The following is a 26,267-nucleotide window of genomic DNA, read 5'->3' as shown; positions in this document are numbered from 1 at the left end:
CAGTAATTTGTCTCTTAAGTCTACCAACATGAAGTCTACGCAAGAATCTTTCAAGCTTCTCTGCTATGTATATGAACTGCGCAAATATCATTCATGAAATTTTCAGTCTGCAGCAATTAGAGGTCATTAAATATGTATGAGTGCATCTGGGAGGGCACACAATACTTTCTCATCTTGATGATGAGGCGTAAGTCAGTTCAAACTCATGAGCACCTTGAACGCAAGCAATCTCTCTCTCCTCCCATGTTAACACTACATTGTCCAAATGGTAAAAAATTTATTTTATCTTCTGCTGTTTCATGTTCTGTGAGAAGAGAGCTTGCCATACGGCTTTAGTAAAGGCACCCCGTGTACCTGGACATTAACCTTACTCACAGTTCTGCCACTGCATGCGCTGCTCAACTTGCGGAGACTGAGTAAATAAATGAGTCTGGTGACCTTCTGATGCAGCAAAGAGCTCTGAGGAAGTTCAACACGCAACTCTGTGCTGCTGCTTTGTTCCAGGCTTCAGAGTTAACAGGAGTGAAATGCAGTAGTGTTCCCCCTGCCATCAACCACTCAAAAGCCAAGGCAGAACTATTCACAGTGGGTGTATCTGATGTTCTGTGACTTCATGAAGAGCAAGCAAACATGAAACCAGAGCAGCAAGGTAATCTCACACTGCACTTTAGGCCAGCTCTAAAGATGTAATTAGAACAAGAATTGTTTGCCTTTGTGGCATCCACATTGCACTGACTGGTAGTCTCACTGTTTTTTTGGTGGTGGGGAGTAAGCTTGTAACACCGTAGGAGTTCTTAAAATACGATTGCCTCACCAAGGAACACAAGATGAAACACTAACTACATACTTTACCCATTTGTCACCCTATCTCTAGGTTAATCCTGCACGTACTAGAAACAGTATTTTATAGAGTATCAACGATCACCAGGAAACATTAAAAACTCTAGTCACTCATTTATGACAAAGATAATGGTGTAGAAAACTCTGATGTTTTGCCTATTGCCATCAGGATACAACAGGTGCCATTTCATTTCCTCTAATACCATAATTAATCTTTTGCTTGCACAAACTCCAATTTATAGAAAATTGTTTCTGTTGTAATCTCCAGTGGAAAAAAAAAAAACAAACAAACAAAAACACAGAACAAGCCTTGGCTCCTCCCCCAAAACCAAAAACATTTCAAGTGACTGGAGGAGCAGCCTCCTCCAACGAGTAGGAGGATATAAAATTAGCACTTAACACTGTGGTCAGAAGCCTGCACAGACACAGAAGCAAATTCCTTCTCTACAAGCATTGGAGACAGAATCTTTATCATCACAGCACAAAAAGACCTCTGTTTGAACACAAACTAGTCTGCATGAATATACACATTAACGTAATGGATATCTGAATGTATATTTACAGGCAATCTCGATATTTCAACTGGAAGCTATAGGTTTTACACCACGATCCCACAAACAGTTTAATCCGGTGGCATTGCCAGAATACTGGCTGTGGTCTCATACGGTTTAAACCCAGCCTGGCACACCCTCACCACCACTCCCCACCTGAGCTGTGTGATGCCACCATCTACCCTGTCCAGCCTTGTGCCAGCACCGCTGCTTCTATTGCTCCTCCATAAATTCATCCGAAGCACTCAAGACATGACTTTTTTTGCAGTTAAGTTCCTGCCTTTCTTGTTCAAACAGAAAAGTATTTACCCAAGTGAGATGGAGCAACACAGCAGCAGTAGATTTGACCAGTTTAAGGTGTCATCAGCCATACCCTTGAGCGTAAGTCATATTCTTTTAGTACTGATAAAAGATGTTAGATTTTAATTAACACTACACTGAACTGATTCAAAGGCACAGAGAAACCCAAGGACTTAAATGCACTTATGGGATGCTTGCACACCGACATCACCTGAAAACAAAACACTCAGTAAGACAAATCTTAATTATAAAGCCTGTGCTTCATAGTAGGGCTGGAGCTTTGCATAGCGTTTACCTGAAATATAATGAAATCTGCTAAGCAAAGTCAAACACTGGCAGTGTTAGTAAAAGGAAATCTGCTGCAACTCGAAAATACAACAGCAAAAGAACTTACTGATTGCTACCAAAAACCCACCTGAAAAAGCGGTGCACTAGGAAACACATACGAATCATAAAGCCAAGAAAACAGAAGACTAAGTCTCATGTAACAGAACTGTGCTCAATTATTTAATTCATAATAGCACGCTAATTGAGACCCTGGTTTGCGAAGCAGAAAGCATGCAAAAAAAGTCATCACTATTGCTACCTAGCAGAGCCTACAACTTCAGACGTGACACAAGCGTGTTGACATAAGTAGTAGCTTTAAAAAAATCATGGCTTCCATCCAGAGTTTGTAGGATTGGGGTCTAATTTGGAGCAATATGCAAAAAACCACAAGAAATCCAAGTACAGTTATGAGCGCTTCCCCTCGCTGCTAAAAATCAGTACTATAAACTTAAGTCTACAGATTACCACTATGCATGAGAATGAAGCAAGACCCTCAATACTACCACCTTGAAATGTGAGTACTACGAATAAGCAACTATTCGATATAGGAAGCCCTTTGACACGCAGGCAAGGAACCTATTACACTTTTATGAGCTGTATAAATTAGTAATAGTTAAACACACCACTTATATTAACCTAATAAACCCTTGCCTTAAGAAATTCGTAATTCAAACACTAAAGACAACCACCACCACAAGTAAACACTGCAAATATTTCAAAGCTTAAACTTCACCAGTTGTAACCATCTGACAGGTTTGCAGTTTAAAGCCCTTCAGTGCAGAGGGAAGGAAAGAACATTACTCGTGATCCTGAAGAAAACAAATACTTGCTTCAGGTCCAAAGCCCCAGAACTTCATACAAATACTACTTAGAACAATGTGCATATTAGAGAGCTTCCAAGAAAGCCACCTCTTGCCTCAAAGCCTATTAAAAAAGCAAAGCCACAGAAGTTTTACAACTGGATGACTCTTCAGAAAATCAGCTACACAAATTTGTAAATTTAACATTAAGTAGGCAAGAAAAATACTACATAAGAAAAATACTAGGCTTCATATCACTGTTTCTATAAATTCTAGGAGTATTAGAAACACTGCACAGAAGTATCAGCTGTTTAGAACTGAGCAAAACATCTGGACTGTGACGAATAATCCACTCAAAAAAAAAAAAAATCAATTCCAGGACATTTTTTTTCAGGGAGAAAAAAGACACTGACCTCTTAGGCAAGACTAACATAGGTTTAGGTTTCACTCACAAAATAACAGGACACTTAATAGCCACAAAGCGGTTCTTATAGAGGGGAGGTATTGCCAAGCTGCGTGCCAAGAGCATGGCGGTTCAGGTCCCTCTTCTCTCTGACGAACAGCAAGGACTGATACTCAAACTTCCCTCACTCCTGGATGCCCTGGCTACAGTCATCCCCTCTAGTCCATAACATTTTTAAGTTTATGTAGAATAAAATAGCTCCGATAACAAGATACACTCTCCCATTCTCCCACATTCATGCAGCTCCACTTTAGGATATATCCCAGCAAGGCAGAAGCTTCAAATTGATATACTGCTCTAAATCTATCATCTCCCATCATTTTTTTCCCCTTTACTTCCACCGCCTCTTCCCCACATATATTTTCTGCAGAACTCAGTCCCTAGATGGAAATAGCCTGAAGACCACATGTGCACAAACCGGGGCTGAACATATGTGGACTATACGCCAGGAGGGAGAGGTGCATTATTTGTCCTTGGAGATTCAAAACTGTGAAACCTTATCTAATATGACCTACTCTGAGCAGCGGGTTGGACTAGAGATCTCCAGAGGTCCCTTCCAACCTGAATTATTGTGTAATCCCTGGGGGTAAAGAGCACTACACAGTCAGGAGATGTCTGGGTCACAGCCAAGGAAATGACCTGTGACAGGAAAGGCACATAAGCAAGAGGAAAGCCCGTGTCTATCACCGAAACAAGGCACCACCTTTCCTCAGCTCCTTTCCACCCCAAGCTCCCACCAACTCCTCCACAATACCACTCAATCTCCTCCCAGCAATTCTCCACAGGGAGGGTCCCTCCTCAGTTTTGAGAGCTGCTACTCAAAACGTAACTAAATGCAGATTTTGATCAAAACATGCTTGATTGCCCTAACCCACCCAACCGTAAGGACATCAACTCTTTCTCCTCTGTTTTGGATGTGAGACTTGAGCGCTCTTCTGAACTAAGTTTGACATTCCCCTGCTTTTAGTTTAAAAGGTATGGAAACACTGCATTCAATACTTTAATATATTTTTCCCTTCTTATTTATTGAAATGAATTAAAGAGTTATTTTGTTTCAGATCATGTGGAAGATAAAGGGCTTTTCCCCTCCCCCTTCTTTTTGCTTCAGCTATTAAACTGACTCCACTTGATTCCCTTTCCGCAAAAGGAATTATTGGCATACTTCTGCGAGAACATGGGGAAAAAAGCCACCCTACACGTTTCTTGGATTTTTGCCTACTTCACCTTCCCATTCCTTGGCTGAAGTTGCCTTTGCATACTTGCTTCCTCATAATCTAGAATAAGTTTTTCTAATTAAGATGAGTTATAAACATTTAAACAGATGCTCAGACCACGGTCTGATTAACATAACCCTTAGGCAAGTTTCGCTGAGGAAAAAAAAAAAAAAAACAACAACAATCCAACAACAAAAAAGTAATCTTGTCCTGTCAATCCACTCTTCCTCTTCCATGTTTTCTTGTTTGTTTTTGTTTCTTTTGTCCTTATAGTGCCTCTGTCATCTGGTTAACTCCGTCCCACTCAATCACGGAGGGGTAAGACGAGAGGTTACAGAGCTGAGAGGTGAATCAGCAAAGGAAAAAACGCAGAAAGAGAGACATTTCCCCCAAAACCCCAGAAAGCAGGAAGAAGGAAGAGCTTTCCCAGCCGGGAACAGGGCACAGCCCGGCTGTAAAGCAGGTGCAAGAGGTGTGGAGAGGGGTGTACCCCGCGGGAGGGGTGGAGAGAAGTAAAAAAAAAACCCATAAAACAGGGCGAGTTTAGGAAAAAGATGTCAGAAGAGGGGAGCAAAGACAGCTGCTTCGTGAAAGCAACGCGGCTTCGCCCACAAACCTACCTATACCTACACCTGCGTGCATAATAAATAAACAGACACATCCACACACACTCCTACCGACACATATACCTACAAACGCGTCCCCGCGCCGGGACACACACCTATACGCGCACACCAGCCCCTACAGACACCTGTGGGGACCGGCGCCCCCGGCCCGCTCTGCCCCTCAGGGCCGCTCCCCTCACACGCAGCCCCGGGGAGCGGGGTCGCTGAGGGAGGAGGGTCTCACCTCGCCGGTTCATGGGGCGGACGCGCACCGCCACCTTCACTTTGGAGTCCCCCATCGCGCTGCTCCAACCTCCCCGGCTCCCTCGTCCCTACTCGGCTTCCGTCTGCGGAGGGACAGCCGGCAGCGCGGGGAGGAGCCCGGAGCGGGGCGGGAGGAGGGAGGCACCGCCTGTGACCAACGTCCGGCCGGACTACAGCTCCCAGCGGGCAGCGCGGCGGCTCGCCGGCGGCGGACGGGGTCAGCGCGGCCGCGGTGCAAGCCGGAAGATGTAGTCCCGCCCGCCTCCCCCGCCTGGGCGGAAAGCATTGCATACTGGGATATGTAGTCCTCTGGAGAAGAGGCGTGTCGTGAGGGACGTACCCCGAATGGCGTCCGTGGGTTGTGTTGTACAACAGGAGCGACCTCCTACGCTCTGTCAGCGCGTCGTTATCGACGGGCTCGTTGCGATTTGCTTCGCGAGGGCGGCTCACAAAAGAGCTCAGCAGTAATAAACGGAGACTGTTTGAACAATATTACAATTTATCCCCGTTTGATGCTTCGGCTGCTCAACTGCAGCTACTGATCGCAAAGACCGAGAACGAAACTATAACGCACAGGTGCCCCAAAAAAACATATCTTGTTTAAACGGTCGCGGTTGAAAACCCTCACAGCTGCTATGTTAGTTCAAAACGAGGATTCTCTCTGTGTTATTTTGAAAGGCTTGATTTCAGCAAGGACATGGGAAAAAAAAAATCAGAACTGTAATCCTTTGGCCCTTCAACACTGAATGAGCTTTTATGTCATAAATAAATAAATAACACATTTCCAAGCTGTTTTAAGATAAGATTTTAGAAGGTAGCACTTTCTGCCCAGAAGAATTGCACTCAATATCTGTCATTTCATGCCTGGCTGACCTGAAAAATATCTTGTCAAGGCAGAGAGAAATACGAACATAAAGTTGGCATTTAGGTAACGCTGGGATTAATGTCCACGTTCTCAAGAGGAGTGCCAGAGCATCCCGAGTGAGCGTGAGGTTTAAGAAGATGTCTTGAAGTTCAAAAAAAAATCAAATAACAGCAGGTCAGATCAAGCAGGGTGGCAAAAGCTTGAAACAAAAATTGAGTTTTTGTCCGTAGCAGCAGAAAACATCAGCTTCTCATGCCGCGCTCATGGTTCAGCCCTGCAGCCCCGTGCGGTGGAGGGTTTCTTGTTTGGAGAGGGGACGACCTGCTTTCAGCCTGCACAGTTGGTTCTTGCACTTGTGAACTTGAGGATCCAATTACAAGATGAATCCCGGCTTTGAACTTCTTGTGGTATTTTCCAGCTGGGGCCTCGGCAAACCACACCAACGTTTTCTGAAACCAAGTACTTCACGATGGAGATAAATATAATCATGGCTTTACAGCTGGGCATGATGAGCAGCAAGTGAAGGGTGGGTTTGGTTTTTTTTTACATCAGGTTGAGTCACCTGGAATCTGATTTAAATAAATGGGATGAAACCTGCCAGATGTGGATACTGCTGGGAATAGCAGGTGGCACCCAAATCCCGTCCTTCCTTCTGCATCTTCTCCTCTGGTGTTAGTTATCATTGGTCTCTCTGTTATATCTAAAATAAAACAGTAAGTCTTTCGGGGAAAGGATTGTATACCACCCTTCTATTTGTTCAAAAGAGGTGCCAGCATGTTGTAGGTGCCATGTACCTGGACAAAAACAAATGCATGCATGCAATTCTTGCAAGCTTTGCCCCAGTTATCTACTTGCAATGAAGAATTTAATTTAAAATCTCAAAAATCACCCTTTTAGCCTTCCTTCAGTTCTAATTGCCAAAGAAAAAACATATTCACATACAATCGTTGCTACTTTCTACAAACTTCTTCAAAGATAGAGGCATCCTTAGAGCCCAAAGAACCATCCTGAGCTTCAACGTTGGGTTTTATCGGCACTCTGGGAAGGTGTAGGGGAGCAATAACTTCTCATGGCTCTCCGCAGTCCTGCCTCTGGACTTTTCCTTTATGCCAGCCTCTGCCTCCTGTAATGAATTACAGCAATGCAACTTCTCTTGCACTGGCACAAGCTACCTCAGTGTAATTACCCCACTGTGAATTCCTCGACAAGCCCTTTCCCTGGCTCAGTGCTTCACAATCTGTGGGAAGCATCTCCCTGGAGGGGCACAGCTTGGAGGGAGGATATTGTTTCCATTCACAGCACTGGAACATGCTAATTATGTTGGGAGGAAAGGGGGGCTGGGTGGCAGCTTTCACTTGGGAGGGACAGGCTGGGCAAATAGTTTGTGAAATGCCAATTTAACCCCATCTTGTAGGGAATTGTCTCCAGCTCTTTTCCCCCTTCCTAGTTACTGTAATGAGGGGCTGACTTCCCAGATTAGCTCTGGCTATTTAAATGCTAATTTAATTAACAAAACATCCTTGGGGGAGAGGCATTACTTGTCCCTCCCATTCATTTATGGAATTTCTGAATGCAACACTATTTTCATCAGGTTGAGGAACCACAGTTATTGCTATACCCACCTGATCATACCAGGGATTAAAGCAGTGATGTGGAGAAGAAAAAATCAGATCCTTCATCTCATTTTTTTATAAGTAAATAAATACGATTGACTGTTTAGAAGTTAAATACAATTGACTGTTTAGAAGTAACCAAGTCAAAAGTATTTCACGTGTCCGGCGTAACTGCGATGCCTCGGGTGAGTGTATCACCAGGCTGCAATGGAAGAAGTTGGCTTTCATTTTTATCTAGATGAAGGTATGAACAGTTTAGATCTCAGATCATCTAGATGGAATGCTGCCTCAGAGCAAGCCAGAAAACATGACAGTCTTTTGGATGTGTCTTCTTCCAAAGTGTAAGAAGCAACAAATCAAGTGTGTTTTAAATCCATTTTTTCATTTGCTGGACTGCGTATCAAAAGAGACACATCAATTATGAATTTGCTGTAGACCTAGTTTCTGCCCATAAATCATTCAGGCCTTGGAAAACTAAAACAGAGGATCTTACCAGTGCTTAGTTAGTTGTATGCAAATTCTTAAGTGTCACTAGGGTCTACTTTTGCAAGAAGTTAAGCACCACTGGGACAGTCCCAGTCAGAGACTGGGAGGCATTCAGGACATCCAGCAGCTCTTTAGCATGTTCAATGATCAGGTCCTCAGTACAAAAGTATTCGGTGAAACATTTTAAAAAATAAGATCTGTTGCTGTTGTACGTTTTTCACGTATTTTTTGTTTTGCCCAGTCCCTGGGGTAATGAGTTTTATTCTGATATGCTAATTTTGTCTTGAAGTTTATCTTTTCAATCTGAAGATACGAATATATAAATGTAGTAGAAATTTGTAGGCAAAACCAGAAGACAAGTTTGTTGTCAATTTCTTTCAGCTGTAATTGAGAAAGAAAGCACAAGGGAAATCAGTATGAAAAACAGGTCAAAAACTCTGGGTAAAGCAGAAAATAAATTTCTTCAAATCAGTTGTGTCAAAATTCTGCTTGTTATCAAAATTTGGTGGTGTGTTTTTTTTTTTTTCCAAAGGCATTGCTGAAATTTCTCATGCAACACTGTATGAATGTGCAGCAAGTTCAGGAGACTCACATTAATTTCAGCAAAGCACTTTCTGTGCTCTATTATTTTCATAGAAACTTTATAAAATTGAAGGATTGATCATTTCCAGGGTCATTCATAACTGTGAATTTGACTGATCGTGGGATGGACTTTTAAAGGTACCTGAGTGTGGCCTCCTGCCCTCACTGTCAACAATATCCCCAGGCAAATAAATGAACTCTTGAAGACTTCTTGCAGTATTAGCTCATGAGAGTAACACCGAAACAAGCTTTTTGTAGACAGCCCCTACTTTTTAAAAATTAGAAATATTAATATTAGCAATTTATGTGCTGGTAGGATATGGCTCCCAGTGAGAATTTTCTCATCTTATTGACTAAAATTTTTTGTTATTCTTATCAGCTGTTCAGTTTGCTGATATAGCATGTTTGAAAGCAACCAGTTTTACCAGGCATGTTGCATTGTATTTGAGCAGTTCTTTCCTCGGATAAAGATGCAACATTCGATTTAATTGGTTTGAAAATAAAATAGGTTTTCTGTCTTTGGAGAGAATCGAGAATCTCTAGAGAACTTTAAAAATGCAAGATTAGCAGGAGAATATGTTTAGTGGTTGCAACACAGGCTGGTAGTCCTAGAAAAGCAAAAAAACCCAGCACGATGGCAATCACCGATACTCTGAAGAATGCATAGATAGAGAGTTGTGTAATGTTCACAGCATTTATCTCCTAGTACTTCTGAGATACCTGATCGGTGAGAGCCGAACTGCCTTGACTTCAAAGACTGGAATATGTTACAGCTTCATCTGCTGAATCATGTTGCTCTTGCTCCACTTCTGCTGAGGAAACACCTGCAAGAGCCATATTTTTTTTTGCTTTTCTGCTCATCCACACCTTCTCTCTTCTTCACCTTCCCTCTTGCCAGAAGCTGTACAGCTTCAAGGCATGTCCTGGTGATCTAGACACTGCCAGACACTGGCCAAGCTCCTAATCCAAACCCAGATCTAAATTTTTCACCTGCATTTACACTAACAATAATAATAAAAAAATTGATGTTTTGCCTGTGTTTAGCAAACAGCACCGCGGGCTAAAATACCAGCTCCAGATAGCCCCAGATTTAATGAGTTGGTGATTTCATGTTGAAACCTGGGAAATTGTGATAAATGGAGCTGCTGCTATCACCGCTGGGAGCTGCAGAATTTATTGATGAAATACAATTTGAACAGCGAAAAAAAATTCCTTTCAGACTCTATAGACGAGAGTGACACCTGGTGGCTAAAGAAGAAAATAAAATCAGGTCTAGTGATGTTCCCCTCTCCTGTCCTTATTTACTGTTTGTCTCCTGCTGCTTTTAACTTGCTCCCCTCTTGCAGCATGAGTACTCATCTCCTGATGGCACCGATTCCCCTGGACCAGCTTTATTTGGGGTGAAACTGAGAGAGCAAAGGGATGCTGACAACCCTCCCATGGCTCCTAAAACATTGCAGCCAAGCACAGAAACATGGATGTGGTCCTGGCACCCTGAATTTGGGCAGAGGATTTCCACCAATCCTGCCGTGATCCCTATGTGGCCTTTCCCAGGGCTTGTCTAGGCTCAGGGCTTGTGCTCTTTAGGACACAAGATGGAACATTTTTTAACCACACTTCAGCTAAAATGGCACCAAACTCGTTAGCATGGGTTAGCAGAGAGAGGTAAATATTGGGAGGCTCCTTTTTGCTTTGTGCCTACTAGGTATTGCTTAACAGATGCTAAAGGATACCTGGTAAAAAGAATGAAACACCATTTTTGACTAGTAGTGTGGATGAAACCCTAATAATACCTTCAGTTAAGTGACCATTGATCATAGAATCATAGAATGATTTAGGTTGGAAGGAACCTTCAAAATCATCTAGTTCCAATCCCCCTGCCATGGACAGGGACACCTTCCACTACACCAGGTTGCTCAAAGCCTCATCTAACCTGGCCTTGAACACTTCCAGGGATGGGGCAGCCACAACTCCTCTGGGCAACCTGTGCCAGTGCCTCACCACCCTCATTGTAAAAAATTTCTTCCTTATGTCTAATCTAAATCTCCCCTCTGTCCATTTAAATCCATTGCCCCTTGTCTTATCGCTACTTGCTCTTGTAAAAAGTCCCTCTCCAGCTTTCTTGTAGCCGCTTTAGGTACTGGAACAACCTAATAGATTGATAGGTATTATGAATGGTTAACTACCTCAAGGAAAGTGTTAAAATGAAAAAAAAAAAGTAGCAATCTTTGGTGAACGACTAAAAATGTACTTTATTTAGACTTTAATTTGGACTTACTGAAAATGAAAATGGAAATGCCCAGGTAATTATATCACTCAGTGAGCCGTGGCTTTAATAAAATGTTGAGTGTTGGCAGTGTACTGCTAAAAGCCAGTGTCATGGACCTCCGCTGGAAACGTGCCCTTTGAACAAACAAACCAGTCTGGCTCCGAAATCAAAAGTCACCGTGGTATTTCTGTTGGGTGAGCCTTGATATTAGATGTTCCTTAAGGTACGTATCCATATCTCAATGTGTTATATAGAAGGAGCTCAGGCTGGGATCTAGTTCTAAGCATTTAGGTTCAGCTTACTGGGAAAACGAAGCTCAGCTCTGATACTTGGACCTGACCGCTGACTCTGCTTCCAGACCTCCGCTTCACTGGCACAGATGATACTTGGCTTTACGAGCTCACTCTTGCCGTTTCTAATTGAAAACGTGGAGCAGGGCAGGGTTGTTAGAGAGACAGGTCAATGTACTCTGGCCCCTAACTCATGGATGGCAGCAAAACTAAGAAAACACAAAAATATTTTCTCTTAGATTTTGGGAATGTCTCTCCTGGATGTGAAAACTGGGATGGGAACGAGCATTGTTTTTGTGCCAATAAGTTTTTGGAGTTTTCAAAAAGGCAAGGAACCACGTTATTGTGAGGAGAGGTTGTTGCAAAGCATGAGGCCATCGCAACCGGGCAACCAAGGAGTAGGATGTAGCTGCCAGAAGGACCAAGCCACCTCTTTCACCACCCGTCAGCCCAAAGGCTCATCTCTTTGCAGAGGCATCCGTCTTGCACAGATTTGCATTGTATAGTACATGACTTGTTGCTTCCTTGGAGATGTCTCTTAAGAGGCTCTTCCATAGTCAAAATAGCTTCACAGCTACAGTGTCACTCCTAATATTCAGCAAATATTGGATCATTAAGTTGCATCCAGAGAAAGTGTCTCCAGAATGAAAATGTCCCCCAAGGTCTTCTGTGACAGGCTGCACTGTGACTATTTCTTAGCCATTCCCTTCTCCACCTCCATCTCTCTTTTCCCTTCATGAAGTGTTGTTACTGGTGAAGATGGAGCAAAATGTTAGTTTTCAGAATCTTTATCTCAGAAGTGCAGAGCCCTAAAGCCATGCAGAAATCCTTGCTCAGGCTCAATACAGAACCTCCATTCTCTGAGTGTTTCTGTTTCTTTCTCTTGCTTGTGAGATTAAAATAATGAAGAGCTAAATAAAAGCATCAAAATGTAAAGCATCAGGAAGAATCAAGCAGTTAACAAGTCCTGAGGCTGATACAGATGCTTCATGACAGTTGTGTTTGCAGACTCCCATGGAAATGATGTGCTCAGGGCTTTGACAGATGCAGCCAGCCTTCCCTGCCTCGAAGGATTTGAGAGATCTCATGTAACATTAAACATTTCACTGTACATGCTCTGAGTCACTGCTAGGCTGTGGTCAAATAATAAAGTGTCAGTATTAGAAAAATGAGGGAAAACCATCTTGCTAACCGAGAGGTTGGTGGAATCTTTTCCCACTGCCTTCCATGGGAATTCCTCTACTTTCAGCTTTGCACATCCCTTTCCTGACTGGTTTTCAACTGCTCTGCTGTGCGGGAAGTGGCCATCCCTTACTCTCCCTCCCCATAAGTCGTCTGAGTTCATGGGTGATGCTGTACACATACCTGAGGGCAGTACTTGGGTTGGAATAGACACCTGCAAGTTGAATATTCACATGAATTAGCTTAACAAATTACCGTGCACAGGGAGAACACTTTCCTTGATTCGAAGCAGAACAAGAAATGCTGGAAATACTGGTTGCTTCTAGATGTGCCAGGGCACACCTGGATTTATCTCATATCAGAATTTGCCTTTAATGATATATCCTACAGCCAAGAGAGACCACTGAGGTATCTGACCTCTCTCCTCTACATAAACTATGAATTTGCACACTGATTCTTTCCCTAAATCTTCAGTTCTTTCCATAATTAGAGCTGCCGGTGCTTTATCTCCAGTTTGAGTCAGTTTTGTTTTTTCGTTCAGTCTTCAGATCATTCTGCCCTCATGATCTAAATCATATTTTAAATAGATGAGTTCGTTTGCTTCCCACTCCGTGCTTTTTTCTACAGGGATGTTCTGACACTTGCTGAAGGCTTGGAGGAACTGGAGAGCAGCTTCCTCAATTACTTCAGCTCCTAAAAATATAGCATCCAATTGGTATTAGTCATCTACCCTATCTCTGCGGTTGGGAGAGTGAAGGAGAGAAGTACCTGGAAGACAGTCTTCCTTTCCTAAAATAGGAGTCAAAGATGCATTGGATAAATCGCCCTTTTGCTGGTGCTGGTCTCTCTCCAGAGGAAATAGGGAGAGTTGAGTTGCCTAGTGAAGCCTCAGAGGACCTAACTTTTAGTTTGGTAAAGAAACAAATCCCACTTCAAACAATCTGGTGGCCCTTTTCCATTTCTAGGTTGCAGATCTGCGATGTTCTCTGTTGCCGTCTTTCCAAGCGTTGTAGAAATCAGTGGAGTCACTTTTCTCCTACCCTGCCAACACCGATGTGATTAACAAAGAGGTGAGTGGCTCTGGGGACAGGTTGGTCCTGCTTCCCAGAGAAGCTCAATGCATTTCATGGTGTATTTTACAGGAAGTGTCAGCACTTGGTACTTCAGAAAATCATCCTGGCTCTTCTTTTTTTGGTGGCCTTCAGCGACAGGGTTACAGCATTGGTGGTTAAGGGAAGAGCAACAAATGTCATCTACTTAGACTTGTCCAAAGAATTTAACACTGTCCCGCATGACATCCTTGTCTGTAAATTGGAGAGGCACAGATTTGACGGATGAACCACTCGGTGGATAAGGAAGTGGCTGGATGGTCGCACTCAAAGGGTTGCAGTCAGTGCCTCGATCTCCAAGTGAAGGCCAATAATGAGTGGTGCTCCACAGGGGTCAGTACTGGGGCCGGTGCTGTTTAACATCTTTGTTGGTGACATGGACAGTGGGATCAAGTGCACCCTCAGCAAGTTTACAGATGACAGGCAGCAAGCTGTGTGGTGTGGTGGACACGCTGGAGGGAAAGGATGCCATCCAGAGGGACCTTGACAGGCTGGAGAGGTGGGCCCATGTGAACCTCGGGAAGTTTAACTAGGCCAAGTGCAAGGTCCTGCACATGGATCAGGGCTATCCCAAGCACAAGTACAGGCTGGGCAGAGAATGGATTGAGAGCAGCCCTGAGGAGAAGGACTTGGGAGTGTTGGTTGATGAGAATCTCAACATCAGCTGATGATGTTGCAGCCCAGAAAGCCAACCGTGTCCTGGACTGCATCCAAAGCAGTGTGGCCAGCAGGTCGAGGGAGGTGATTCTGCCCCTCTACTCTGCTCTCATGAGACCTCCCCTGCAGTGCTGTCTGGGGTCCCCAACACAAGAAGGATATGTTGGAGCGAGTCCAGAGGAGGCCACGAAGCTGGTCTGAGGTCTGGAGCACCTCTGCTATGAAGACAGGCTGAGAGAGTTGGAGCTGTTCAGCCTGGAGAAGAGAAGGCTTCGGGGAGACTTTCTAGCAGCCTTCCAGTACCTAAAGGGGCTACAAGAAAGCTGGAGAGGGAATTTTTACAAGGGCATGTAGTGACAGGACAAAGGGTAATGGTTTTAAACTGAAAGACAGTAGATTTGGATCAGATGTAATAAATTTTTGCAATGAGGGTGTTGAGGCACTGGACCAGGTTGCCCAGAGGAGTTGTGGCTGCCCCATCCCTGGAAGTGTTCAAGGCCAGGTTGGATGAGGCTTTGAGCAACCTGGTGTAGTGGAAGGTGTCCCTGTCCATGGCAGGGGGGTTGGATCTGGAAGGTCTCGTCCAACCCAAGCCATTCTTTTATTCTGTGGTTCTTTTTCATGCGCTGATGTTCTCAGGCAGAAGGGGGAGCCCACACATTATTTTTTGTGTGTGATAGTATCAAAATAGTGATACAAGCCATCGGATCAGTAGGGCTTTTTTGAACATGAGAGCTTCTGTATCACTGATGTTACAGATGCATACAACTAGGGGAAGACAGGCTTGTAGAACCCAGATTACTGTTATTTATTTCTTTTCTACAATGAGAAATCAAGGAAGATATGAATTCTAAATAACTTTATCATGTGCCATCACATTAGTTCAAACGTTAGAAAACAGAATTTAATTAAGAACTTATTAAACAAACAAAAATGCAGAGGGAAAACACACCCTTTAGAAATGGAATAAGTCACTGCCACATGACATTTATTTTTGCTAATTTGCTTACACGCCCACTGGGAAACCAAATAAGTAATCTATACAGTAGTGCTATGGTTATTTGTACAGAACCAGTATGTCAGATGTTTCCTGAGGATGAATGTGAACGTTAAACTGTTAAACAAGCTTTGGGCCTTTGTAGAATACTTCTATCAGGATGAGCAGCTGAATAAAGGCACTGCACAGTCTTTTTTATCTCTGCCCAAACCCCCTTCAAATCCTTTCTCAGAAGCTGCCAGGCATGCCACTGTCATCTGCTCCAGTCAAAGCTCCTTCTCTACCCTGTAACCAACATCTTGGTTCATGCATGTGCATCCAGGGAAACCCGTAATTCCATTTTAACTCTGAGGACGTCTGCAGTTCATCCCCTGGGATGGGTTTCTCATTACTTTTCCTCCAAGAAAGATTTTGATTGCTCTTTCTGATGAGTTTGAAGGCAAGTAGGTACTTTTGACTCATGGCTTTAACACCCTCTGTGCTATCTTTTAGTGGTGTTACCCACCTGCTGGCTCCCATTAATACTTTCGAGAATGGCACAAGCAAAGATTTTGGCCCTGAAACTTGTGACTGCATGAAGTTTCATTAATATAAGCTCAGGTTAGATTTAACCCACACCATACGTGCAAGTGTTTTTTTTTTTCCACTCAGTTAATTGATACTATTTTGGATTTCATATACACCATGAAGTTTTACTGGCTTAGATAGATTTATTAGTCAGAACTGTGATTTTATCCCATTCTCCTGGCTGTGCGAATAAAACTGCACAGATGCAATTACACCGTTAAAGCAGTCTTTTTGCTCATGTAACTCCTGTGCTCAAGGAACTGGCCAATGAACACCTGATATGTGTTAAACTCACCTGGACTGCAAGTGCATGCAATCTGTTTGATATTTCTGAATTTCCCTGAGCTCCAAAGGAGATGAACTTCATTACTGGCTTCATCTTGTGCAGGCTTTCAGGACCTGTGCCTAGGTCTCATCTGCCCTTGCCAAAAGCACCATTAGGATCTTTTAAGAGTGGTTATGTGGTCCCTGTAAGGAAGGAGCCTGTGTTATTATTTCTGCCTGATGTCCTCACAAGGATAGGAGGATGGAGCCAACAGAGGACCACCAGGACGATGCCCATGGGCTGCTCTGAACTCAGCGTGCAGCTCAGACTGCCCTGGCTGATTGCCCCTTCAATGAGCAAGGCAAGCAGCCAAAATCCCCAGAGGGGAGAATGTCCAAGCAAGAATCTTTCCAGAATCCCATTTCCAGAGGGAAAATTGTGCTGTTGAAATGGGTGATGAGCAAAAATATTGCCACTAAAAAAAAAATCATTGGTCTGAGGAATTAGATTTGTTTCATATTCAAAGGAAGAAGAGCAAGTTGTGCTGCAGAAATGCAACGAGAACGTACATCTGGAAGGAGTGAAACCCCTAAGAGATATCAACTCTATGACAAAGATTTAGTTCATGATACGGGATTTGAGACTGTGAAATTAATACTCAGGTTTGGAGGGTTAAAGGAATCTGAGATCGTAGTGAGAGCTTGAGATGGAAATCCCAGCTTAAGGCTGGTAAGAGATCCCTTAAACCTAGAAGTGAGAATTTGGAGAATACAGAATATAACCAACCCAAGAATGCAAATTGAATTCTCATTATATATGACTTGGATGCTGGGGTATAAATTAACTTTTATTTGAAACTGCAGTGCAAGCTTAGTCATGAAAAACCTCATCTTGTTGAACAGGGACAGGTTTCAGACTACATGGTGGAGAGCTCCTTCTTAGCGTTGGTGTTTCTGCACCTGATGTAAAGATAAACCCAAATAGATAAACTGCAAATTGTTGCAGGAAATGGTGTGTCTGTTCGAAGGCAGAAAATCTGTCAGAGTCTGTTGCACTGATAGGGATTATATGCAGAGGAACTGGAATTCAGGAAGGGAGAAAGCAAAAAATATAAATAAAAACCAGCCCTACATGTAAGTATAGAATAGCAAAAAAAAGGCAAAATTTTGAAAAGAAAAATGCTTCAGATAAAAATTTAGGTTATCAAACTGAATTGAGTTTGCATGGTGAGATTTTCTTAGCGGGAGGGCTGCAGGGCTGGTTTCTGTGAGAAGCTGCTGGAAGCTTCTCCTGTGTTCAATAGAGCCAATGTGGGCCGGCTCCAAGATGGACCTGCTGCTGGCCAAGGCCGAGCCCATAACTGACGGTGGTAGCACCTCTGGGATAACATAGTTAAGAAGGGGGAAAAAAACCTGCACAACAGTCAGAGAGAGGAGTAAGAAAATGTGAGAGCAACAACTCTGCGGACACCAAGGTCAGTGAAGAAGGAGGGGGAGGAGGTGCTCCAGGTGCTGGAGCAGAGATTTCCCTGAAGCCCATGGTGAAGACCATGCTGAGGCAGGCTGTGCCCGGCAGCCCATGGAGGTCCACGATGGAGCAGAGATCCACCCGCAGCCCATGGAGGACACCATGTCACCGCATGTGGATGCCCAAGGGAGGCTGTGACCCCTTGGGAAGCCTGTGCTGGAGCAGGCTCCTGGTAGGACCACATGGAGAGAGGAGCCCAGGCTGGAGTTGTGACCCTATGAAAAGGACTCACACTGGAGCAGTTCATGAAGAACTGCAGCCCTTGGGAAGGACTCATGTCATAGAAGTTCATGGAGGACTGTTTCCTGTGAGAAGGGAGCCCATGTTGGAGCACAGGAAGAGTGTAGACAGAGAAATTGGGAGCAAAGTTGAGTCAGGAAGAAAAGAGAGGTGGGGGGAAAGTATTTTATTTCTCCTTACCCCAATCTGATTTGGTTGCTAACAAGTTAAATTGATTTTTTCCCTGAATTGAGTCTATTTTGCCCATGACGGTAATTGGTGAGCAATCTCTCCCTGTCCTTATCTCAACCTTCTGTTATATTTTCTTTCCCCTGTCCGGTTGAAGACGGTAGTGATAGAGTGGCTTTGGTGGACACCTGGTCCAGACAGAGTCAACCCACCACAAAAACTTTCATATAGAGGTGCTCCGCTAAACAGCAAGACTGAGGTCCTGAAAAGTGTGCTGGTTAGTGGTTTGACGGAAAGGAAAACAAATTTTCCCCTAAGAATTAATGTAACAGAGCAATTGAAATGCACAGGGACATTATCCTGCAGCTTAAAATAATTTTGATCCAAAAGCCATCCCTGAAGGAAGGCACAAGATGATAGTGTCAGCGTAATACTTAAATAATATAATATTGAATTACTGAAAATGTGCTGCAGACAACTGTATCTTTGTAGGCATTTTAATGCAAACAAGTATAATGCTAGAAAAAAATTGTGTTCACCAAAATAATTTGGTGGCAGGAGGGTAAAGGACAGAAAAATCATCTAATGACAGCTGTTCACAGAATCATAGAATCATAGAATCATAGAATCATAGAATGATTTGGGTTGGAAGGGACCTTCAAGATCATCCAGTTCCAATACCCCTGCCATGGGCAGGGACACCTTCCACTACACCAGATTGCTCAAAGCCCCATCCAACCTGGCTTAGAACACCTTCAGGGATAGGGCAGCCACAACTTCTCTGGGCAACCTGTGTCAGTGTTTCACCACTCCCATTGTAAAAAATTTCTTCCTTAGAAATTTCTAATCAAAATCTCCCCTCTTTCAGTTTAAAGCCATCACCTCTTGTCCTGTCACTACACGCCCTTGTCAAAAGTCCCTCTCCAGCTTTCTTGTAGCCGCTTCAGGTACTGGAAGGCTCCTGGAAGGTCTCCCTGGAGCCTTCTCTTCTCCAGGCTGGACAACCCCAACTCTCTCAGCCTGTCTGCATAGAAGAGGTAAGATGGACAGACCTAGTCTTTATATGTAGCACTTCTGCCTTCGCTCATAGTGGATCATTTGGGCATGGTGTGGATTTTCATCTGCATGAGCAATATAGGATATTTGTAGGTTCAACTCCCAGCTGGCACCCAGGGGTTAGGTGTGCAGTCATGTGGGGGATGTGGAGTACGTGGGGCAGGTCAATCAGGGACAGTGTGGATGCTGGAGAGGGAAGCGCCTTGCTCAGCTCCCCGCAAACCCTCCAGCATGGGCTATTCTTGTAGGCTAAGTCAGACCTCACCTGACTTAGCTGAGACGTTAGTTGTGTCCATCCAAGCTTTTCAGCTTTAGCATCCTAAACATGTGGCTGACCTGGCAAGTCTTCATTGCTGAGACTTTTTTTTTCTTCTTCCATGGGAAGTAAAAAGTTTGAGTAAAGGTTTACGGTCAGAGAACTTTATGGCAGCTTTCTTTAAAACTAACAAATCATTGCTGTGTTTCTGTCTTTCAAAAAAATTTTGCTCATTTTGTTCCTTCTACTGCCTCCTCCCATCAACGCAGCTTCTCAGTGTTGTTGGAGGGTTATCGCTTTCTGCAAAGACGTGCATGAATGTTTAACAAACAGCTATATTGCTTGGAAACAGCATGATGGCAAATCATATAGGTGTTTTGGTGTGGTTTCCTTTGTGCATCGCTTGCATCGTTCCTTCCCCGCCAGGCTCCTGCCTTCCTTCATGCAGAGTTTCGAGTTGCTCCTTCTTCCTAAAGGCTGCAGGGATTTTCCGAGTCCCGTTCTCGGACTGAGCTTGCGGCTGAACAGCCCTGAACCCTCCCCTCTAGTGGCTGCCGCACCGAAATGTCGAGAAACGCACTGTGCATTTCGGCTAATGTCTGCTCAGGAATGGAGAGCAGTGCCAAAAATCAGATCATCTGCCAGAGGTCCATCGGTTCCTGCGGACTGGGAAAACAGACCCACAGCACATGCTCCGCTTGTATCATGCCCTGCCTGCGTTGCACAGGGTTCGACCACATTGATGCACTTCCTGCTATTCCTTGATTTAGATGGGTTATTTATAACATGGGATTTGTCCTTTTGAATTGATGGAGAGGGATGTGAATGGGAAGGGCTGCGTGAGGCTTCCCGTCTGGGACTCACTGAGCATCTGGTCAAGGACATTTCTCCTTCATGTGGGTTTTGTACTGCTAACATTTTGGATTCATCTAGACCAGACATGCCAGGGTAAAAGCTGGCTTTATTTTAAATCTCATTACAGTTCCTCTGCATTTCATCATCCTGCAGATATGTTATTTGCTGCAGCGTCGCTCTTTGCAGCAGGAGGAATTGCAGTGAAAGCCTCCACGGCTGATAGGAAGGGAAAAGTGCTGCCATCCAGCATGCAGAACCCCCATCGACATCTCTACTTCTTCATCACCATGGAGCTCAGTCTATATGTGAAGTCATTCTTGGGGTTAAACTACCAAATCTTGTCCCAACAGTGTGTAGTAGCATTTTTCTGGCCAACTGGGAGATGCTGCATAGATGTTGGGAATCATAGAATCATTAAGGTTGGAAAGGACCTTTAAGGTTATCAAGTCCAACTGTCAGCCCTCTACCACATGCCCACTAAGCCATGTCCTGAAGTGCTACATCTACATGTTTTTTGAACACTTTCAGGCATAGTTACTCCACCACTTCCCCAGGCAACCTGTTCCAAGACAAGGCTAATGCAGGGGTGCAAGATAGCATCTCCTCCTGGCTCAGGTACAACCAGAACAGCACATCTGACACTATCCAGTATGAATATGTCTACCAGGGGCTGCTGATACCTGAACGGTCCCCAAGAGGTGCATGTGGTGTTGCTCATCTCATAGAGTCATAGATCCAGACCCCTCAAAGGAGAAATGGCTTCAAAAACTCAGGATGACTATTCAAATATAAACACCACTAAACTTTATGTTGATGGTTTTAACAAAACCCATCCAGATTGAATGGAGGAATCAGTCTCAGAATCTATCCACAAAACCGCTCTCCCAAAAGCAGAACATGTGGCCGTGCTGATAAATGCCAAGAATGATTTCCGACTACCGAAAACTTTAGTTGTAGCTGTCTTTTGTGATCACAGATCTCCCCTGGATTATTTCAGTTCCAATCTCAGTCTGAGGGCCATTCCTCTGGCTAATTACAGGACAACCGTTTGTAACTACTGATCGAATTTTTCAGCAGACATCAAGTTATTTTGCATTTCACTCAGCTTGACTATTAAAAAGAAACTGGATGATTTCCCAGTTATTGCTGATTCTCAGGCACCAGCACAAAGCTGTGCTTGAGTGTCTGTTGCTGCAGGGAACACACAGATTTTTTTTAAAAAAATGCATTCCTCCTTGTTTCTTATGAGAGATTTCTCTATTTAGCATCAAGAAAAAAAAATGGGGTTTGAAATGAGCCAAACTTTTGTTCTCTGGGTACCTCTGCCTTGCACAGGAGCAGGTAGGGCAAAGCCCACATGCCAGTTCCCCCCAGACTACATCTGTACTAGTTAGTTATTAACCAATAAACTAACCAGTGCCAGGAGGAGGTTATTAAACTCTCTCCCTTCCCAACAGGGTCGATGCATCCAAATTATCAATTGGGAACAGTCCCATAGCCGTGCCGCCCCTGTCCCTGTATGGGGACTGCTCTTTACTAACCATATGAATCATAGAATCATAGAATAATTTGGGTTGGAAAGGACCTTCAAGATCATCGAGTTCCAACCTCCTTACCATGGGCAGGGACACCTTCCGCTAGACCAGGTTGCTCAAACCCTCATCCAACCTGGCCTTGAACACTTCCAGGGATAGGGCATCCACAATTCCTCTGGGCAACCTGTTCCAGTGCCTCATCATCCTCACTGTAAAAAATTTCTTCCTTATTTCTAATTGAAATCTGCCATCTTTCAGTTTAAAGCCATTGTCCCTTGTCTTGTCACAACATGTCCTTGTCAAAAGTCTCTCTCCAGCTTTCTTGTAGGTCCCCTTTAGGAACTGAAAGTCTGCTAGAAGATGTCCCTAGAGTCTTCATATTATATTTATATACATATATATGTATGATGGTATACATTATAGCAGGTGTTATAATATTTGCTCCAGGTGAGGATGAGCTGTGGCATAGAGTGTTTGGGATATGAGACAAAACTTGGATATTAGAAATTCAGATTAACTCTGAAAATATCTATCTTAACACTGAAATACATTAATAACAACACATTTGCCACCTTCTTGTGCTCACAGAGGAGCCCCACTGCCTTCCTGCATGCTCTCCATCACTAGGGATGCTGGTACCACCCAACGTTGGCTGCATTGACAGATGGGTTATTTCCCTGTCCTGCCATCAGGTATTTATAGGCATCACATCTGGGCAGTAATTAGGCTATAGGATAATTTCGATTTGAACTGGGACCACTGAGCACTGCTGGAGAGGAACAGGAGATCTTTGTCCGAGGAGAACCAAACCCCCTTCTAGATACATCTTTCCTCAGATGGAGACAAAGATGCCAACTTGATGCGTCCAGTGACAATCCCTGCCCGCTTGTCCCTCTTGAAGGTCATCAGAGACATATAACGGGTAGAGAATAGCTCCTTTTATGCCATGTGAGATATTTATATAGAAAAGGGCTGCCAGTTGCTGGGAAGCTGCCCAAGACTTTAATGGTTTAATTGCCTTTTCCTGTATATTCCACTTTCTGTTGTTCATCACAGATGACAATTGTGGTTCCATGTCTGTGGGGCTGGGCCGGGTCTCCCCGGGAACCTCAGCTTCTCATGTAATTACTGCTCCTGGATATCTTTGCCAGTCTGGGTATGTCCTTGAAGTCTCCCTGCAATTAAGACCATCCATATGGACCTTATTTCCTAGTGAAAGCTCATACAAGGTGATGTGGGGCCCTTTTTTACCTTAAGGCACAAGTAAGGGATAGACCACAGATTTGGACGTCCTTGAAAGAACCATAAAACATGCCATGCATGATGGGGTGAGACCAAGATGGACATGATGCATGAAAAAAAACAGGGGAGGACTGGAAAATGAGCACATTTTGGGTACCTTGATACTCACCAGCGGTGCCTCAGAGCTGCATTAGTGTAAAGTAGGGCACAATTAGACCTTTTAAGATGCGTATGTGCTAGCAGATAAATATATCATTTGCTCCACCCTGATATTGATCCTGAAATAAAACCATGCCACCCTCCGCTCTGAGTTCCATTATCTCCAACCCCAAACACCCAGAAATCACAGCCAGAAACCCCCAGATCACAAAATTGGCTCGAAGTTCTTGATTGTATTTTTAGTGCTCTTTCTAATGTGCTTTGAATTTACCTTCTGTTTTTTAGCTGCTAGAGTAGCTCATCCCTTGAACCTTTTGAAAATTGAGATTTTTAAAAAATCAGTTGCCTCCAGGGTTTGGGACTTTACAAAAAACAACATATATGTATGTATATGTATTCCTATATATATTTATACCTACATAAAATGAGATGCATGGTAAAATTACACAAGCTGGCAACACAACCGCCCTGTCACAAGAATCTCTTTGAAAGGGTGACAAACCACCTACGCCCAATGCACCGTGCTTTGTCTGCCCGGGACCGAGATGAGAGGGCAAACGTTGGCTCAGCTAAATCAAGCCCTGACAGCCCTGATCCTTCAACTCCCCCACTGGTGGTTTTCACATGTGCACCCCCTTCCCTTGCCCTGAAACATTTAGATACCTCTCTGTATTCGGACTGGGCTATGGCCAAGGACTGGATGTTTGCTTTAAATCACAGAGGTCTTCTCTGCCGTGTTTTAAAAGCTGATCCTGGGCTGAAGTCGTGCCAGGATGAGTTTTATCAGTGATAGAAGGGAGAACCTGACAAAAACCATTATAAATCTTTCAGAGCTTAAAAAAAAAAAAAGAAGCCCCTTCTTCCATGGGCATTTTAACAAAGCGAGTTGCCCCAGGATTGAGTTGGTGCCCACTGCCTACCCCCGCGCACGTCTCTGGTAAATTCATCTCTTGGCACGTCTTCATCCAAAGCTGCCATCGGCACCGTCACTCGGTAAATCTGCTGGAAAAAGCTGCTGGGAAAGTGTGTGTGGGCATTTGTAGTGTGCGGGGATGGTGCCACCGCATCGTGGGCACTGCTGACCCCATGGGGAGCTGCTCAACAGGCTGATTTTTAAGGAAGGGTTGCAGCATCAGGACCACTGTTGGGTAATCCCAGCCCAGAGACCTGCTCTCCTGCCTGTCATAGCATCACAGGAAGGCTCTGAGGCTCAGGCTTCATTTTTTTTTAATTGTTAGATAATAAGGGCTTTGAAATTAGGGATTGGGTCCCCAGGTTGATGAGAGAGGTCTGTAGGACCAATATCTTGCAGCCCAGAAAGCCAACTGTATCCTGGGCTGTATCCAAAGCAGCGTGGCCAGCAGGTCGAGGGAGGGGATTCTGCCCCTCTACTCTGCTCTCATGAGACCCCACCTGCAGTGCTGCGTTCAGCTCTGGGATCTCCAGCATCAGAAGGACATGGAGCTGTTGGAGCGAGTCCAGAGGAGGGCCATGAAGACGATGCGAGGGCTGGAGCACCTCTGCTATGGAGACAGGCTGAGAGAGTTGGGATTGTTCAGCCTGGAGAAGAGAAAGCTCCGAGAGATCTTCTAGCAGCCTTCCAGTACCTAAAGGAACCTGCAAGAAAGCTGGAGAAGGACTTTTGACAAGGGCAAGGGTATGTAGTGATAGCACAAGGGGCAATGGCTTTAAACTGAAAGAGGGGAGATTTAGATCAGATCTAAGGAATAATTTTTTTACAGTGAGGGTGGTGAAACACTGGACCAGTTTGCCCAGAAGAGTTGTGGCTGCCCCATCCCTGGAAGTGTTCAAGGCCATGTTGGATGGGTCTTTGAGCAACCTGGTGTAGTGGAAGGTGTCCCTGCCCATGGCAGGGGGGTTGGAACCAGATGGTCTTGAAGGTCCCTTCCAACTCAAACAATTCTTTGATTCTATGATTCTATGATCTGGACCTAGAGCTCTGCTGGACCCTGTTTCTCATCCTGGGGATTAGGGACACATCTGCTCATCCAGGCAGGGAGCAACGATGAAGGAGTGGACTCAAGGTCATTATTTAGCAGAGTACACGTCCAGCTTCCCTTTCCTTGAAACTAAGGAAAATCTGTTTTTTAATTAAACTCTAGTTTTACACCATGTAGTTTTGTTCTAGAAGAATGGGCATCTGGAGATCTGGACTACATAGTTTTGTTTTGCAAGTGATTTGAAGAGTGAGAAGTTTTTCCTCTGTTAAACATATCTGTAGTCCTCCTTGTACCTTGCTGGATTTGTCTGCCAGCTTGAAGTTTTACTTGCACCATCTCACTTCAGTGGATTAAAACCAAGGACTGTCCCTTTTTTTCTCTCCAGAAACCATATTGGCCTTTCTTCTCTGTTGATTTTGGTCTTGCTAATTTTAAAGAGAAATCCTTCAATGAAATATTGCACATTTGGATCAGTGGATTTTAACCCTTGGCCCATGGATGGTTTCTGGTCTGGAGTATGCTGCAAGCCAGGTCTTGTTACATAGATACTTTCAACACTGTGCAAACGAGGCAAGAAAGAGAGAGGAATTAAAGTTAATTTTAGGGGCATTTCAGATATAGCTTGTCTTTTCTGTCGGCTGCAAGTGATGGCAATGGTCTACAAAGAGCATTTAGGATTTTAATCCTAATTTCCAAGTTAGCTAGACTCATGGACCAATATAGGTTGGAAGAGGACCTTTGGATGCCACTTAGTCCAGCCCCAGAAGCCTTGCTGGTCCTTAGCTATTTTTTTAAATTACTTTAGTGTTTTTTTCCAAGAACAATGAGAAATACTGGACTCTAACCCACCCCCTTGTCCCAAGGCAGGCTCGAGTATTTTCTTCTGTCATTCCTGACACACGTTTTCCTAATGTGGTATTAAGACCTCCTAGGAGCAGAGAGTCCACCCCAGCTGCAGGCGATCCATCCCCATGCTAAACTAATCTCATGACAGCGAACTTAGAGCAGAACAAGAAAATCTC

The 26,267-nt window shown here is 44.1% G+C and overlaps 1 protein-coding gene across 3 annotated transcripts in view; it reads right to left on the bottom strand.

Annotated features, from left to right (window-relative positions):
• Positions 1-5,433, bottom strand: part of KIF13B (kinesin family member 13B) — a 144,422-nt gene extending 138,989 nt beyond the window's left edge. For all 3 annotated transcript variants that reach the window (XM_086631449.1, XM_086631448.1, XM_086631450.1), the window contains exon 1: positions 5,345-5,433. In XM_086631449.1, the coding sequence (XP_086487575.1) occupies positions 5,345-5,399 (55 nt within the window). In that variant the 5' untranslated portion in view covers positions 5,400-5,433. The remainder of the gene's footprint in view (positions 1-5,344) is intronic.
• Between the last annotated feature and the right edge of the window lie 20,834 nt (positions 5,434-26,267).

Source organism: Tauraco erythrolophus, chromosome 2 (genome assembly GCF_009769465.1).
Source record: "Tauraco erythrolophus isolate bTauEry1 chromosome 2, bTauEry1.pri, whole genome shotgun sequence".
NCBI classification, from domain to species: domain Eukaryota; kingdom Metazoa; phylum Chordata; class Aves; order Musophagiformes; family Musophagidae; genus Tauraco; species Tauraco erythrolophus.
Note: the sequence above shows the minus strand (reverse complement) of the source record. Positions and strands in the feature narration are given on the sequence as shown.